The sequence below is a fragment of the Ictidomys tridecemlineatus genome, chromosome 5 (assembly GCF_052094955.1).
Source record: "Ictidomys tridecemlineatus isolate mIctTri1 chromosome 5, mIctTri1.hap1, whole genome shotgun sequence".
Classification (NCBI taxonomy): domain Eukaryota; kingdom Metazoa; phylum Chordata; class Mammalia; order Rodentia; family Sciuridae; genus Ictidomys; species Ictidomys tridecemlineatus.
This window is the reverse complement of record NC_135481.1, coordinates 97,933,945-97,948,313: the sequence shown is the minus strand read 5'-3', so window position 1 is coordinate 97,948,313 and position 14,369 is coordinate 97,933,945. Positions and strand designations below refer to the sequence as shown.

Sequence of the window (14,369 nt, the reverse complement as noted above, 5' to 3'; positions counted from 1 at the left end):
TGGTTCAAGGCGCTTTGAAAATGTAACACGGGCCAAACAAAACACCTCTGAGAGCCAGATCCAGCCCTCAAGGGCCAGGCTGCCACCAGGGGGCCAATCCCCCTAAAGCCCTTCCTTGCAATTTTTAAGGTATTAATGAGGAAAGACCACTGAACCCTAACCAGCAAACTAATGCAGCCCGACCCATGCCCAGTCTCTACCCTGGAGGCTGAATCCTCCTTCCCGGCTCACCCTCACCTGTGAACTCTCCCTCCAGGCAGAGCTGTGCTGGGAGGCTCAGCTCCACCCCACAGCCTGCCCCCAGTCCCTCTCCACCTCTCCCCACTGGGCTGACCCGATGGTAACTACTCTCTCAGGCCTCTGAAGAAATGGGCTGCTGGGGTGCTTGCCAGGCTGGGCCTTTGGACAAATCCCCAGCCATAGATAAGTGGCCAGGGCATGCATTGCACTGATACTCAGTCATGTTGGGGACTTCTGCTTCTCACCAGTCCCCAGGGATAAGTTGCTCTTCTGCAAGTAAAGCTAGTGAAAGCTGCAGGTGCAGGAGACCTGCGGGGGAGGGGCTGAGTCCTTTGCAAACTCCATCTCAGGCAGATGATGCTTAGGACTGAGGCCATGCCAGGCTCTGGCAGCTGCTTGCAGAGGGAGACCACATCAGCCTTCTTTCAAGAAGGCTGGCACACTAGGGCCCAAAGGGGTGGAGGCAATGATGTTGCAAATGATAACTTTTAAAGCCAGCTCAATATCACTGTCCCCTTGTATAGCTTTTAAAACATGTGCACATTTCCATCATCTCTGCTGGTCGTCCCAACCCCCCAGAGAGATTGCCTAGATATTATTCATTATCATTCTCTAGCCCCTGGAAGAAGCAGAGACAGATTAAACCTCCCGTCCTAGCCCGGTGCCTCTCAAACTTTAATGTGTCCATGAATCCCAGGGGGAGCTTGTTAAAATGCAGACTCTGACTCAGCAGGTCTGCAGCGAGGCCAGGATTCCCCATCTAACAAGCCCCGGGCAGCACAGATGCTACCGGTCCTCACACTCCAAACAGCAAGGCCAAGGTTCCCCTGCGCGATAGGGGCCAGACCCAGGACTCGAAGCCAAGTCTGTGGCGCTTGAGCTGTACCTGGGGGTTAATGAGGCTTGCTCACCTCACTTTTTACCGGTTGGGGCCTCTTGCCCAGTTTCACCTCCAGGAAGTGCAAGGGCGCGATCATGGCCCCGATGTTGCGGATGTCGGCGTACTTCAGCTCCTCCGCAGTCAAAGCCGAGCTGGGGAGTCCGGTGAGGGGGCCGAGCCCTGGCAGAGAGCCTGCGGTCACAGAAGGGTCGGGGATCTGCCCAGGCATCATAGCAGGAGGGGCGGCAGGCGGGCCTGGAGTGGGCAGAAGAAGCAGGACAGGGCAGTCAGGTTGAGCAGCAGTCCCACACCTGGCCAGGACCGGTCCTCTCTCCCATCCGTGTTCTCCGGCATCCCTTCCCTTCAGGCACTCTTCCTGCCCACCAGTCCTTTCTATTATCAAGGAAAACTCAGTCAGTTAACCCACACTGAGGTCACCATGCCCGGCACTGCCAGGAGTGTTTGCCCTCTTGTTTGGTTTTTAAGGCGACGCTTAACGCAATTACCGGTAACATCTATTCGGCATGCGCTCCATGCCAGGTCCCAATTTCTCCATCTGCCTTGGTAGGCTGGGCCAAGCCCCTTGTATGGAGGAAGAAGGCGAAACTCCGAGAGAAAACTTGCTCAGGTTTGCACACGGTGCAAACAGGCGGGGCTGGGATTTACATGGCAGGGGACGCCTTGGAAGAGACTCTGTTCACGGTGGAATCTCAAGCGCCTTCGCACCTGTTCAAGAGGGAGCTATTTTTGGCCTGGCATCGTGCCTCCCCTCACATCACACAGCCTCCTCTGCATACTTATTAAGACACCCTGAATCTGAAATGAGGCAGATCCAAGTTAGAGGTGAGCGTGTCTGATGTCTGTGGGGAAGATCCGAGGCAGAGGACACGGAGTGGATCAGCATGTGCTCTCCCAGTGGAACCCAGTACCCGAAAACCCCTCCAAGGTCTCTCCATTCCTGGAACCAACACACCGCCCAGACCCCCCACAGGACTCGAGAGGTTTAGGAGGGAAGACAGCGGCAGGCATGAAGGAAGGACATAGATGAGACAGGTCAAACCAGGGTCCTGATTCTTCCTTCTTTATACTGGGGAAGCGCAGGGGTAAGGGACAGGCATTTGGAGGCACAGGTAGCATTGAAGTCAGCTCATCTGCCAATAAAGCCAGGGTCCAGCCCCTGAGCACATTCCCACCCCTGCCTCCACCCATCCATCCGATCCTGAAAGCTGCCCCAAGCTGCCAGGCACTGCCAACGTGGAGGTCAGATGCCCACACTTCAGAGCAGCCTTGTAAGGGGCATCCAGTCCCGAAAAGGAACTCATTTCTCTCTTTTCCCACCTGTCTGCACGGGGCCATAAAATCAAAACCTTCACTGTCACTGAAATCCCCAGGAGAAATCTCCTGCCTGTCTGTCCATCCTCACCTCTGGTCTTTCATGGAGAAGGATGCATTTGGCAAGACAGGGGAGCTGTGGTGGCCCCGGGCCACGCCGTGTTGGGTTCTGTCTCACTCACACACAAGTGGCCCTGGAGGGTGACCCACCACCATCTGCCCCCGTTCAGGTTCTCAAATGGAGAACCTGAGAGAGGGGCATTATCAGGGAGACTGTCCTGGCTATGTGCAAACCACACTGCCCATCTCATGTCATTCTCAAAGGAGAAATCTGGTCCCCATCCAAGTCCCCCCCCCCCTCTCTCTCTCTCTTTGTACCAGGGATTGAACTCAAGGGCACTCCACATCTCCAGCCCCATTTTATATTTTATTTAGAGACAGAGTCTCACTGAGTTGCTCAGCACCTTGCTGCCCACCAATCCTGAGCCACTGGGATTACAGGCATGAGCCAAGGCACAGGCCTTTTTTTTTTTTTTTAATAGGTTCTACGCTCTGAGGGGAAAAGCATGTGAGTGATTTGCAACTTCAAACCACAAAGACTTCAAGGGACATCACTTTGTTTAAAGAAAGGTCCACGTGAGCCGGGTGTGGTGGCGCATGCCTGCAATCCCAGCCGCTGGAGAGGCTGAGGCAGGAGAATCACAAAGTTAAGGCCAGCCTTAGAAAAATCCTGTTTCAAAATAAAATAAAAAGAGCTGAGGATAGAGCTCAATGGTAGGAGTGCCCCTGGGCTCAATCCCCAGAACTACAAAGAGAAAAGAAAAGACAGGACAGTGGAACTGCCACCGCATCCTTGCACACACACAGCCTGCCACTCAACCCTCTGCACACGGTTCCTGGCCTTGCACTCACACTGGTATTTGGTGCCCTGACACTTTCATGTGCTCCACCATCTCTATGTCACACACCTGGCCCCTTGGCCCTTCCTTTCCACCCCACATTCTTTCTGTCCCTCCTCAGCACCTAGTGTCCCCTGGGTCACCTCAGAAAAGGACCTGAGACTCATTCACACTGAGTGGCAGTCTCAAGAGCTGGTGGAGGCCCTGTGCTCATCTAAACCACATCCTCATTTTGCACATGAGGAAGCTGAAGCTCAAGTTGAATGACTTGCCCAAGGTCACACAGCCAGAGAAGGGCAACCAAGGCTGGACTTGAGGTCCCTGGACTTGAGGTCCCTGCCCTTTTTTTCCCCTCATGGGGTTCGAGCTGTGGGATGCCTTCAGCTGAAGGAAGTACGTCCAATGGATGGACTTTCACACAGAAGCCCTGAATTGGGGGGGGGGGTGTCATTCTCTTGCCCAGAGGACCCTCTACTCTACTGCCACCAGATCCACGTTTGGATAACCCCACAGCAGCCCGAGTGGGAGCCCAGAGGGAAACAGCCCCTGGGGCCTCCCACTCAGGGATATTCAATGCTTTCTGATCCCCCCTCGTCCCCGGGGTGGGCTTAGGGCAGTGAGAGAGCAACTTCTCCACCCTTGAAGCTTGGCTAGGAAAAGGGCCAGGGCCAGGACCCGCCCCTAGGTGACAAGACCTTGCTGGGGCCCAGCCATGCCACCACCTGCCAGGCAGAGGGATTACTTGGGGGGGGGCAGGCAGCCATCAGGACTGGTTGTTGCTTGGGTGACCCCAGAGCCTGGCATCCTTTCTGGCCCAGCAAGGGGGAGGAAGAAGTATTTGAAGGAACAAATGGATCAATGAATGAATGAAACGGCAAACGAACGATACCAGATTCATAGCAGAGCACACTCCAGAGAGTGGGGTGGGGATGGTTCTGGAAGCTTCCAAGCTCATCATCAGGCCACGATTTCACCTCCAGTAGACCCCCCCAGAGAAACACTGCAGAGTCGTCCCTGTTTCCTGCCTCAGCCCCCCTGCGAGATGGAAGCCAGACCCCTCTCTGTTCCAGGAGCGACAGGCTCTGTTTGGAGCTGCTGTTTATTTTCGTACAGATGGTATAAATGAGACACTCACAAAGGCTCCCAAGACATAATGAATTTTCTGCTACCGGGGGACCCCCCCCAGAGGGGTAGCACCCCCTGGGAGTAGTGGCCCCATAAATTCTTGCCATTCCTGTTCTTGTGAACCCATCCCCCGTACCAGGCTGGCCCCGAGGACCAGGTACCACACTTTCCTTTGAAGCCAAAGCCTCTCAGTCTTTCCCAACCCTGCAAGGAAGCCCCTCGGCGCTCAGCTCTAACCACAGGCCCTCACCGCATGCCATTCCTAGGAGACACCACAGCCCCCACCTGCGCCACAGCGAGAAGTCACCCAGCTGTCTCTGGCAGAGGGGGACAAGGTGGAGGGGCTGAGCCGCCACCTTTCTAATGGGATCCTCATTAACTGCCCAGAGCTGGCTGTGATCTGAGGCTGAAAGGTGGCTTTGGTGATTTGAAAGGTCAAACAATTTGATGTGATTTAGGGATCTAGAAACAGGCGGGGTGTGGGGGGCAGGAAACCAATAGCAGTGAGGGGGAACTTACCCACTTGAAGGGAGACACAGGAAAGATGACAAGAGGTGAAATCATCTCCCAGACTGGTGGTTCCATACGGAAACAATTTAGTGGGAAAAGGAGAAGTACGCACTAAACACTCGAGGAGAGGAACCCAGAGTTTTCCCCTCGGGAGCTCAGGAGGCTCGAAAGGCAGATAAACACCCGCCCTGACTCCTCGAGTGACTGGGATGCAGGAATAGAAGGCGAGCTCTGTACATTGGCAAAACACCCAAATTGAGAAACGAGGCTCGTGCCTCAACATATAGGCCTCCAATCCAAAGAGACTTTGGCAGTTTGGGACACTGACCAGGAACGAGTTGGCAGCTAGCCAGTGAAGGAAAGCTGGGGAATGCCCAAATCCAACGTGAGTCCTGACAAACCAGCCATGAATAAGAAAGCGTTCAGGAGGTCACAGTGGACCCTAGGCTGTTGCTGAGCCTAAGACTCTGGCTGATTGGATGCAGCTCCCTAAAATCCAGCTTGAATAAAACAAGGGGCCAGATGGACCCCAAGGGAAAAAAAAAATAACTTGAAGATCTGGTATCTGTATCTCTCTACCCAACTTCCTTGGGGATTTGTGGGGACACAGTTGGATGCTGCATTGCAGGAGCAGGAAAAAAAAAAAAAAAAAAGAGTCATGAAGCAGTTCAAGTCCAAAAATATCTGCTGGGAGACTAACATGAAAAATCACTCTGCAAAAAGAATAAAGGGTAGAGGTCACTTACCCAGGTTTCCCCCTCTTAGGCTCTTCTCTTGTTCACTGTATGTAAAGGGATAAAACATCTTTTTTCAGTGGGAGGGTCTGTGACAACAGGTTGGCTTTGAGGGTCCCACTTACACAGGGCTCTCTTTATTAAAAGTGCCCAACCAGCATCTTCCTCCGGAATAACATAAATAGGTTAAAGACAGAGAGAAGGAGAGGTTAAGAGAAACCTGGGATCTGTGTGGTCAACCTTCTGTCGGGGGGGAAAGAAAGTTTGAGAGAGGCTGTAAGACCCCCTGGTCTCTTTAGGAAGGTCGGCCCCCCTCCAGGCAAGCAGGCAGGATGGCAGCAGGGGCAGCTGGCCACAGGCTCAAGGCTTGATGCTGAGAGCAAGTGGAGGTGAGTGGGGGTGGGCCATGGAGGGGGGGGCAGAGCCAGAGCGGGACTGTGCATCAAAAACAAGGATCCTGCCTCTGAGAACCAGCAAGAGGAGGACTAGGCGGTCTTGGGAGGTGGATCCTGGAAAGATTCCCCCAAGGGAATCGTGTGTGACGATCTGCCTCCTCGACTCTGAATGATGTAGGTCAACCAACCTCCAAAATCCAAGGAGGTCCAGGAGATGAGGAGCAAAGGGATGGAGAATGCTCCAAGATTGAGAACAAGGCCAAGCAGCAAAAGGCCCTCTCTGGAAGTCTGTCCCAAGCACTGAGGCAAGAGAGTCAGGGCAGGTGAGAAGGGGAGCTTGAGGCTCAGATGGTCCAAGTGTGAATTCTCCATCTACCCCTCACTAGCTGTGTGATCTAGGGCAAGTTACCTAACCTCTCTGTTCCTTACTTTCCACAACTGTAAAGTCATTTGCCCTGTAAGGCTACTGAGAGGATTAAATTAGTCAATAACTGGAGCAGCACCTGCACATGATAAGCTGAAATCACTGTGGCCACAGGGCCTTCCTTCCTGCAGGGGGCACTAGAGCTAGATGACCCCTTAAGGTACCTTCTGGGTTGTTCTCATTAACAATGGTCTCCCTTTCCTACCGCCATGAAGATGATTCTCTCCAGAATATTCTATGCTCTCCCACTTTCCAGCCCCAAACTCCAAGGTGGCAGGGCCATCCTGCATCCCCGTGGTTAAGGACAGAATAGAAACAGAGGGCACCTGGTCAAGGCTGGCTACGAAGGCACAGAAATGAGGCCCAGCTCCTGTACTCTGCCTCAGTGTCTCCACCCTGCAGGCCACAACGCAGCTGCACAGATCCCTGGCCCTAAGGTAGCAGCAACAGGCTGGGGCTCTGGCCCTGTCCCAGATACAGAGGCCAGCATCTTTGGCATCCCTCAACCCACTGCCTCTCTGTGCTGCTTGAAGGGGTCACTCCTGGGCCATCCTAAGAAGAAAAAGAAGGGCAGCTGGGCTCAGGAGAAGCCATGCGCACTGCAGGCAGGATCCCTTCGTAGCTGTCCCAGTGGGAGAAGAATTTAGAACCTCCCCCCCCCCCCGGGGGATTTCCGCTCTTCCCTGGAAAACAGAGAAATGCTTCCAATAAGGCCCTGCCTGTGAAACAGCTCTGCCTAATGTAGGTGCTCAATAAACGACATGAAATCATCTCCACCAGCAATCTGTATCCAGCACTTGAGAAGCTGGGACAGTGCAAGCTGTCACTCCTCTCTTCTTGCCTCACCTCAGCTCTCTTCCTTGGTGGCAAGGCGGAGGCAGGGCACAGATATGCACACACTGTGTGGTAGCTGCATGGGTCCTTTTTGTAAAAATGTCACTGGCCAGCTGAAGCTTTGGAAATGGAGCTCTATGACCAAATCCCATGCGCTGCAGAAGGAAAACAGGCTTAAAAAAAAAAAAAAAAAAACCAATATGGTGGGCTTGGCCAGGCCTCCCACAGCCAGTAATAAGTGCAAAGAAACAGACTGCAAATTCCAAGCCTGGGTCACTAAGGCATTTGTCTCTGCTGAGTTTTGAGAGGCCAAACCACACACACACACACACACATGCACACACACACAAGTGTGCACACACATGCACACACACACACCCATCCACGGAGCTTGGCAGCCCCTCAGTTCCAGAGCTGGTAACACAAGCCACAGAAATGACTGCCAAGACAAGCAATGGAGGGAGCCAGGCCCAGCTTCATTGGCCACCATATGCTGCATATGGCCCGGGACGCAGCCAAAACAGTGTTCTCACCCTCCTCAAAGGCATAGGAGACCCTCTGTTTTCAAACACACCTCCACAGAGCCTTAATTAAAGGAAAATGGAAAAATAATGTGCCTGCTGCTCTCCCCCTGCCCGTATAGGTATGTGCACCCACAGACCCACACACACTCACTCTATTTTTCTCTTCCTCCCATTTCAGTTTCAAACATAATTCATTCACATGGAAAAAAAGCAAACTGCACCCTGCAGCGGAAAAGAATGCAGCTTGCCCTCAGCCCTCAGCTCTGATTGCTCAAGTGGAGCTGGGGCTCAATGAACATGGAGCAGACCAGCCTGGAGTCTGTCCCTTCCCTTCCAGAGTGGAGCTGGAAACACACGAGAGACACAGAAAGACGAGAGCCCATTGCAACATGGGTAGCTAGCTGCACAACACAAGAGGCCCAGAGAGCCTGGCCCTGCGGAGGATTCTGAAGACTGGAAAGGAGGCCCACCTCTCCTGCAAGCAGGTGGGGGAGACAATAAGAGATCCAGGCAGACAGAGGAGTGTGTCCCGGAGCTGCAGAGGCTGGCAGTGGACCAGTGGGAAAGACTCTCATCCAAGCCTTTCCTAGGGGACACTCTCACCACGATGGACACATCTCCTTGGAGGTGGCTGATCCAACTAGGAGAAATAACAGAGGCCTCCACACCCAGGCCTTCCTAAGACCAACCCTTCAAATCACACAGCACCCAGCTCTTCAGGAAGATTCTGGAGCTGCCTGTACCTCTGAACCAAAGCCAAAGTGGAGGGGGGAACAGAAGAGTCTTTGAGAAATCCATCCTCTCTGCTTTAAGCCAGGCAAAACCTCAGCCACCCAGAGGCATGAGAATTGATCTTGCTTCCCTTCCCTGAAACTTGGATTTCTGTAGAATCAGATCCATGCTCACACCTGATACCTGGTTAAACTCTCCCCTAGAAACCTGCAAGGGGAGATAAGCTTTCCATTCAAGCTGCAAGCCAGATTTGCTGGAAAGGGGGTGAAAGCAAAGGGAGGTGTCTTTAAAACCCCTCAGGGAAGGGAGGCTGGGAGAGAGACAGAGGAACACAGTTCCTAGCAGGCTTTAAAGACAGCAGGTACCCAAATATGGTTCAGACCTTCAGTGTCTCCTGCTCCTGACACTAAGACCCTGGGGACAATTGACCAGGATTTAAAGTAGAGTATATACACCTACACAGTGCAAGCTCCTTCTGAGACACAGACCTGAGCATATCTGCCCTGAGTACCCTGGACAGGCCACTGATTCCTAGTGCCCTGGATGCCACTGAGGAGGGCAGCACTCTGGGCAAAGGATCATGCAATCTTGCAAATGGAGCTGACAGAAGGGATCAGTTGATTTCTTCCCACCAACCTTTCCATCTCTCACTCCACAGATGGCCCATCCCTTCCTGCAAAAGAGCAAGCCCCCTGGGCTTCCCAGCTCCTCCAGGGACCCAAGCAAAGTCTAGCTCTGCCACCCCAACGTGCAGGGGTCCAGTGGATGGCCCAGCCTCTTTTGAGGGGAGGAGCAGAGGAGAGTCTTCTAAACTGGGCTGGTTACCTAGAGAAGCCAGCTTCCCGCCTTATGTAAACGGGCATGGAAGACGGGGAAGCCCAAAGGGGACCCAGGTCACCCCGAGGACCCTCCTAACCCAGAATCCGGGAGCAATGGTCCTGACTGAAGCCCTCTCCATTGGATGGAAATCGGATCCTTCTCAAAATCCCTCCTGGGAGTCCTCCAGGAGGACACGACTTGCCAGCAGGTCCCTGTCATCCCCACCCCCAGCCCCGCACCTCCTGGCCTTTCACCCTCCACGGCCACGACCTGTCTCGTCTCGGAGGACAGTCTTCTCCCCACTCACCCCGCCTTCCCCGCCGCCCTAGGACAGCGCCTCCCTGCAGGCGGCCGGGGAGGAGAGCGCGCGAGGGGGAAGGAGGGAGCGCCCCGCTGCCCCGGGAGCGGTGGGAGCCTCGCGTCCCGGGGCGGGAACGCACGGGAAGCCACCGGCTGCAGCGCGGGGCGGCCAAGGCTCGGGAGCCGCCCGGCGGGACGCGAGTTCCTGGGCTCGCGCGCTGCGCCCGCGCGGGGACCGCCGACCCAGGTGGCCGCGGCCGCGCGCCCCGCCCCGCCCCGCCCGGCCCCGCGCGCCCTCGCACCCACCGTGCAGAAGCCGCGGGCGGAGGCGGCGCCCCCGGGGCCGGGGCCCGGCTGCAGGCGCCGTGCCCACTCCGCGCCGCTGCCTCCCGGCCGCGGAGCTCCGCCCGGTGCCCAGGCCCGTCCCGGCCCGGGAGCCGCCGCGGCGCCAGCCCCGCCGCCGCTGCAGCGTCCGCCGCCGCCAGCGCCCCCCGTCGCGGCCGCCGAGCGTCCCTCCCGCAGGCTGTGGCGGGCGGCGGGACGGGTTGCATCAGCCCCGGCTATATAGCGGCCCCTGGGCGGCGGGGAGGGGTCGGGAATGCGGAACCGGCGGAGCTGCCAGCTCCAGACGTCAGAGGGGGACGGAGAGGAAGGGAAGGAGGGGACAGGGGAGGAGGGGGTGTGGATCCGGCGCTTCACACCCACTGACCTTCACCTCCCCCGCCGCCTCCGGCGCCCTCCTCCCGCCGCCGCTCGCGCTCCTCTGCCCGCAGGGGCGGCCGGGGCCCCGGCTCGCTGGCCCGGGCTCCACAGCGGCCCGGGGCGCTCCCACCCCGCGGCTCAGGAGCGCGCGAGAAAGCAGGACGCGGAGCTCGGTTATGTAAGAGCATCCCCCGCGCTCCGCCGCCCGGCTGCCACCCCCGGGACACGAGCACGGCCCCGGGAGGCAGAAAGCAGAAGGCGGCAGTGGGACAAGCCAAGAGCCCCTTGGAGTAGAGCCTGTGGGGGACCATCTTCCGCCGTCCTCGGCGCTCTCCCCCAGACCCACAGCACACAGTTGCGTCCTTGGACACTTCAGGACTGAGTGGTGAGGAGGTGATCTCGCAAGCCGGTTTTGCCTTTCTGTGAAGGATAGGCAGAGGATTGTATCTTGGAAGGGCCTCTTCAGCGTCCCTCAGTCTTGAGATGACCTGGTGCCTGAGCTTGTCCTCCTGGAGGGCTGCCCCCGAGACCACTGCTGTCTCCGTGGCTGGCCCAGTTTGGCCCCAGGCTTTTTGCCCTAGTCTAGCAGGCTTCTCCTCTCCAGGGACAGACAGCAGTGAACAGACCAGCTCTCCGTAGACTCCCAGTGGCCTTCTTCCCCAGCAGGACTTCCATGGCCAGCTCCACTCCTACCTCCCATCCCTCTAAACAGGTAGATGGTAAAGGAGACCCCAGAGGAAATGTTTCATCCACGGTGCCCTCCACTCTGCCAAAGTAGAGACACAGAGCCCTTAGGCAGAAACATGGCACCTGCCTCTAGGGTACCCAGCCTTCCTTTCTGCCTAAGCTAGATAGGGATGGCAACACTTATGCTCAGTGACCTTCAGCCTCTTTCTCAGAGTGATGACAGGTCATCACCCAAAGAAGAAAGGAAGTGAAAGAAACAGTTCATGCCTTGTTGGAGTGCAGATGCTCAGAGTGAAAGGAACAGGACTTGAGACCAGATGGGAGCACATGAGCCAAGCGCAGCACGCATGTCTTCTCAATGTGGTGCGTGGAAGCTACATTCCCCTGGTTTCCAAGGCACTGAAATCTTTCTGCACAAGAGAACTGGTCTTATGGAAAGACCAAGTTCTGATGCCATTGCCTGTCCATTTCACCATGACCATCAGCAAGCTCTGTCACAACACTGATGGAGGAAAGTAAGGCCCTAAAAGAACACACATGGCAACTGAGCAGTAATGTGATAGGCTTGTGGGAGAGAGGCCTCAGAGAGGCCAACTACACCTTTATTCCAGCATGGAGATCAAAGCTGGGTGCTAAGAAACTGCCCTGTGATGTTTCTCCCGCAAGACTAGGGTCTGGACATTTATATGGAAGAAAACAGTGAACAGGGGCAACGTGATTTTATGCGTCTTCTGCTGGGACTTTGAAAAAACTAAACTGATCTACACGCAGAGACTAATAATTTACGTGTGTGGTTACCACCAGCCCTCTCCAGGGCCTACTTTGGCCCACGGTAGAGCCACTGGCAGTCCTAGTGGGCCTTTTCTTCCCCCCACAAATTAAATATGCTCCAGGGGTGGCACCAAGGTGTGACTGGCGATCTTTACCACCACCACCACCCCACTGGCTTTATAATATCCATTTAATCTCCCTGTTATTTGATATGGATGTTTTTCAACTTTATATAGGATGCTGTACAAACAGCTCAGGGCCACCTTCCCACCACATTGCCCCCTACCAGGTCCCTCTGCTTAGCCACTGCCTCTAGGAGTGGCTGGAGACAGAGGCCATAAACTGGCTCCTTTGTGCAGACATCAGCCTGCTTCTTCTCCCTGAGTTGTCTGATGCAACAGATCTGCCTCTGGCTTTTAGGCTCAGACAGTGGCCCAGCCTAAGGCAATTCAAATTTAGGTTTCCTGTCACTTGCAACTAGAAAAGTCCTCATTAAGATACCCAGCCCTGGCCAGTGGCTGATTCAGAAACTATCTTGCATCCCTGGTAAAGCTGAGGAGACTAGGAATTTGGTGGATCTCCTGGGAAGAGAAGTTGCCAGAAGCTGGACCTGAATCTGCCAGAAGGTACTACCTGAAAGGGGTCTACCAAGAATATAGCTAATGCCAAGAAGAGGAGAGAGGAGAGGAGCCAAGCCAGGAAGGGGAAGACAGAACGTCCTCATTAATAAATGAGTTTTGTATCACTGACTTGTTTGGACTATTTCATTTTAAAGTTCAATGTACATCAGTGAATCCCAGGCTCTTTACAAAGAAGAAAAAGTGAAATTGTAAGTCAAAATAATCAATTCCCCAAAACTGTTCCTCCAATATCAAAGGAGGAAATGATAGTTCTGGGTCATCTACCAATCAGCTAGTCTTTATACTAGTATTTACTGAAAATCTGTTATGTGCCTGTGAGTTACATAAAGTTTAAGACATGGTTCCTCAACTGTCCCCACCTTCCATACTGTTAGGAAGAATGACTTTAAAATGAGCAAACAGCAAAACCGAGAGTGACTAAGAGCTAACCGAGAGTGACACAGACTATCAGAACTGTAGGAATCCAGACAGGGTTGCCACTCCTTCTCTACTCAAACTGTATTGACCAAAATTGCAAACTGCAGCTGCCCCTCAACTTCTGATGGGGTTATGTCACGATAAACCCATCATAAGCTGAAAATTCCAAAAGTCAAAAATGCATTTAATACAACCAATATATCAAGCATGATAACTTAGCCTAACCTGCCTTAAACATGCTCAGAACACTCTTGTTAGTCTAACATTGGGCAAAGTCATCTAATACGAAGCTTATTTTATCATTAATTGAATAATTTAGCCAATTTATTGAATACTGCACTGAGGTAAAAAATAGAATGGTTGTATGGGTACATTGTCTCACCATTGTCAAGCTAAAAACTGGTAAGTTGAACCATTGTAAGTCAGGGGTCTTCTATAGTTACTGGCAGGCTATCTTAGGCTTCACTGGATCAATCTGAAATTCTTTTTTTTTTAACCATATAAAAGGTTTCACACAAAAATTTTGATTTCTAACTTTCCTTGAAAAAAATCAAAGACAGGGGCATTTGTAATAGTCAAGGTTAGGTTTTGCTGCTGTAGCAAATATGTTTCCCCAAAACTCAGTGACTTAACACAAGAAAAGTTATTTCTTTTTCTTTTTTTAATTTATGTTTTTGGTTGGACACAAATCTTTATTTTATTTATTTATTTATTTATTTATTTATCATGTGGTGCTGAGGATCGAACCCAGGGCTTTAGTATATGCTAGGCGAGCGCTCTACCACTGAGCCACAATCCCAGCCCCAAGAAAAGTTAATTCTTACACAAGACAACTGTGGATCTAGGTGATTCTTCAGGACACCTGTCCTACAGGTGAGAGCTCAGCATAGTACCTCTATATCAATAATGGCCACCATGGCAGGCACAAAGAGAGAATAAGAAAGGGCCAATCACCAGCATTTTTAAAAATTTTTTCTAATTAGTTATACATGATATAACTAATGCATTTAAATGCATTTAAATTCATTGTACAGGAATGTAGAACAACTTTTCATTTCTCTAGTTTTACAAAATGAAGAGCACCACCACATGTGCAGTCATACATGTACCTAGGGTAATTTTTTTTCATCTCATTCCACTATCTTTCCTACCCCCATTCCCCCTCCCCATCATTCCCTCCCCTATGCCTAAAGTTCTTCCATTTTCCCCACTCACCCTCCCCCCCATATGGGTCTGCATCCACTTACCAGAACATTTGGCCCTTGTTTTGGGGGGATTGGCTTACTGCGCTTAGCATGATATTCTCCAACTCCATCTATTTGCCTGCAAATGCCATAATTTTATTCTCTTTTAATGCTGAGTAATATTCTACTGTGTATATGTGCCACAGTTTCTTTATCCAT

The 14,369-nt window shown here is 53.1% G+C and overlaps 1 protein-coding gene across 2 annotated transcripts in view; it reads right to left on the bottom strand.

Annotated features, from left to right (window-relative positions):
- The window catches only part of Jdp2 (Jun dimerization protein 2), a 38,251-nt gene extending 27,656 nt beyond the window's left edge, over window positions 1–10,595 (bottom strand). Inside the window, exons 1-2 of one of the 2 annotated variants that reach the window (XM_078050565.1) lie at window positions 10,458–10,595; window positions 1,152–1,375 (exon numbers count right to left, since the gene is read on the bottom strand). In XM_078050565.1, coding sequence (XP_077906691.1) covers window positions 1,152–1,352 — 201 coding nt within the window. In that variant the 5' untranslated portion in view covers window positions 1,353–1,375; window positions 10,458–10,595. Of the gene's footprint in view, window positions 1–1,151; window positions 1,376–10,054; window positions 10,184–10,457 lie in introns of those variants that run through there. The other variant, XM_078050566.1, reaches the window with a different exon arrangement.
- Window positions 10,596–14,369: the final 3,774 nt, after the last annotated feature.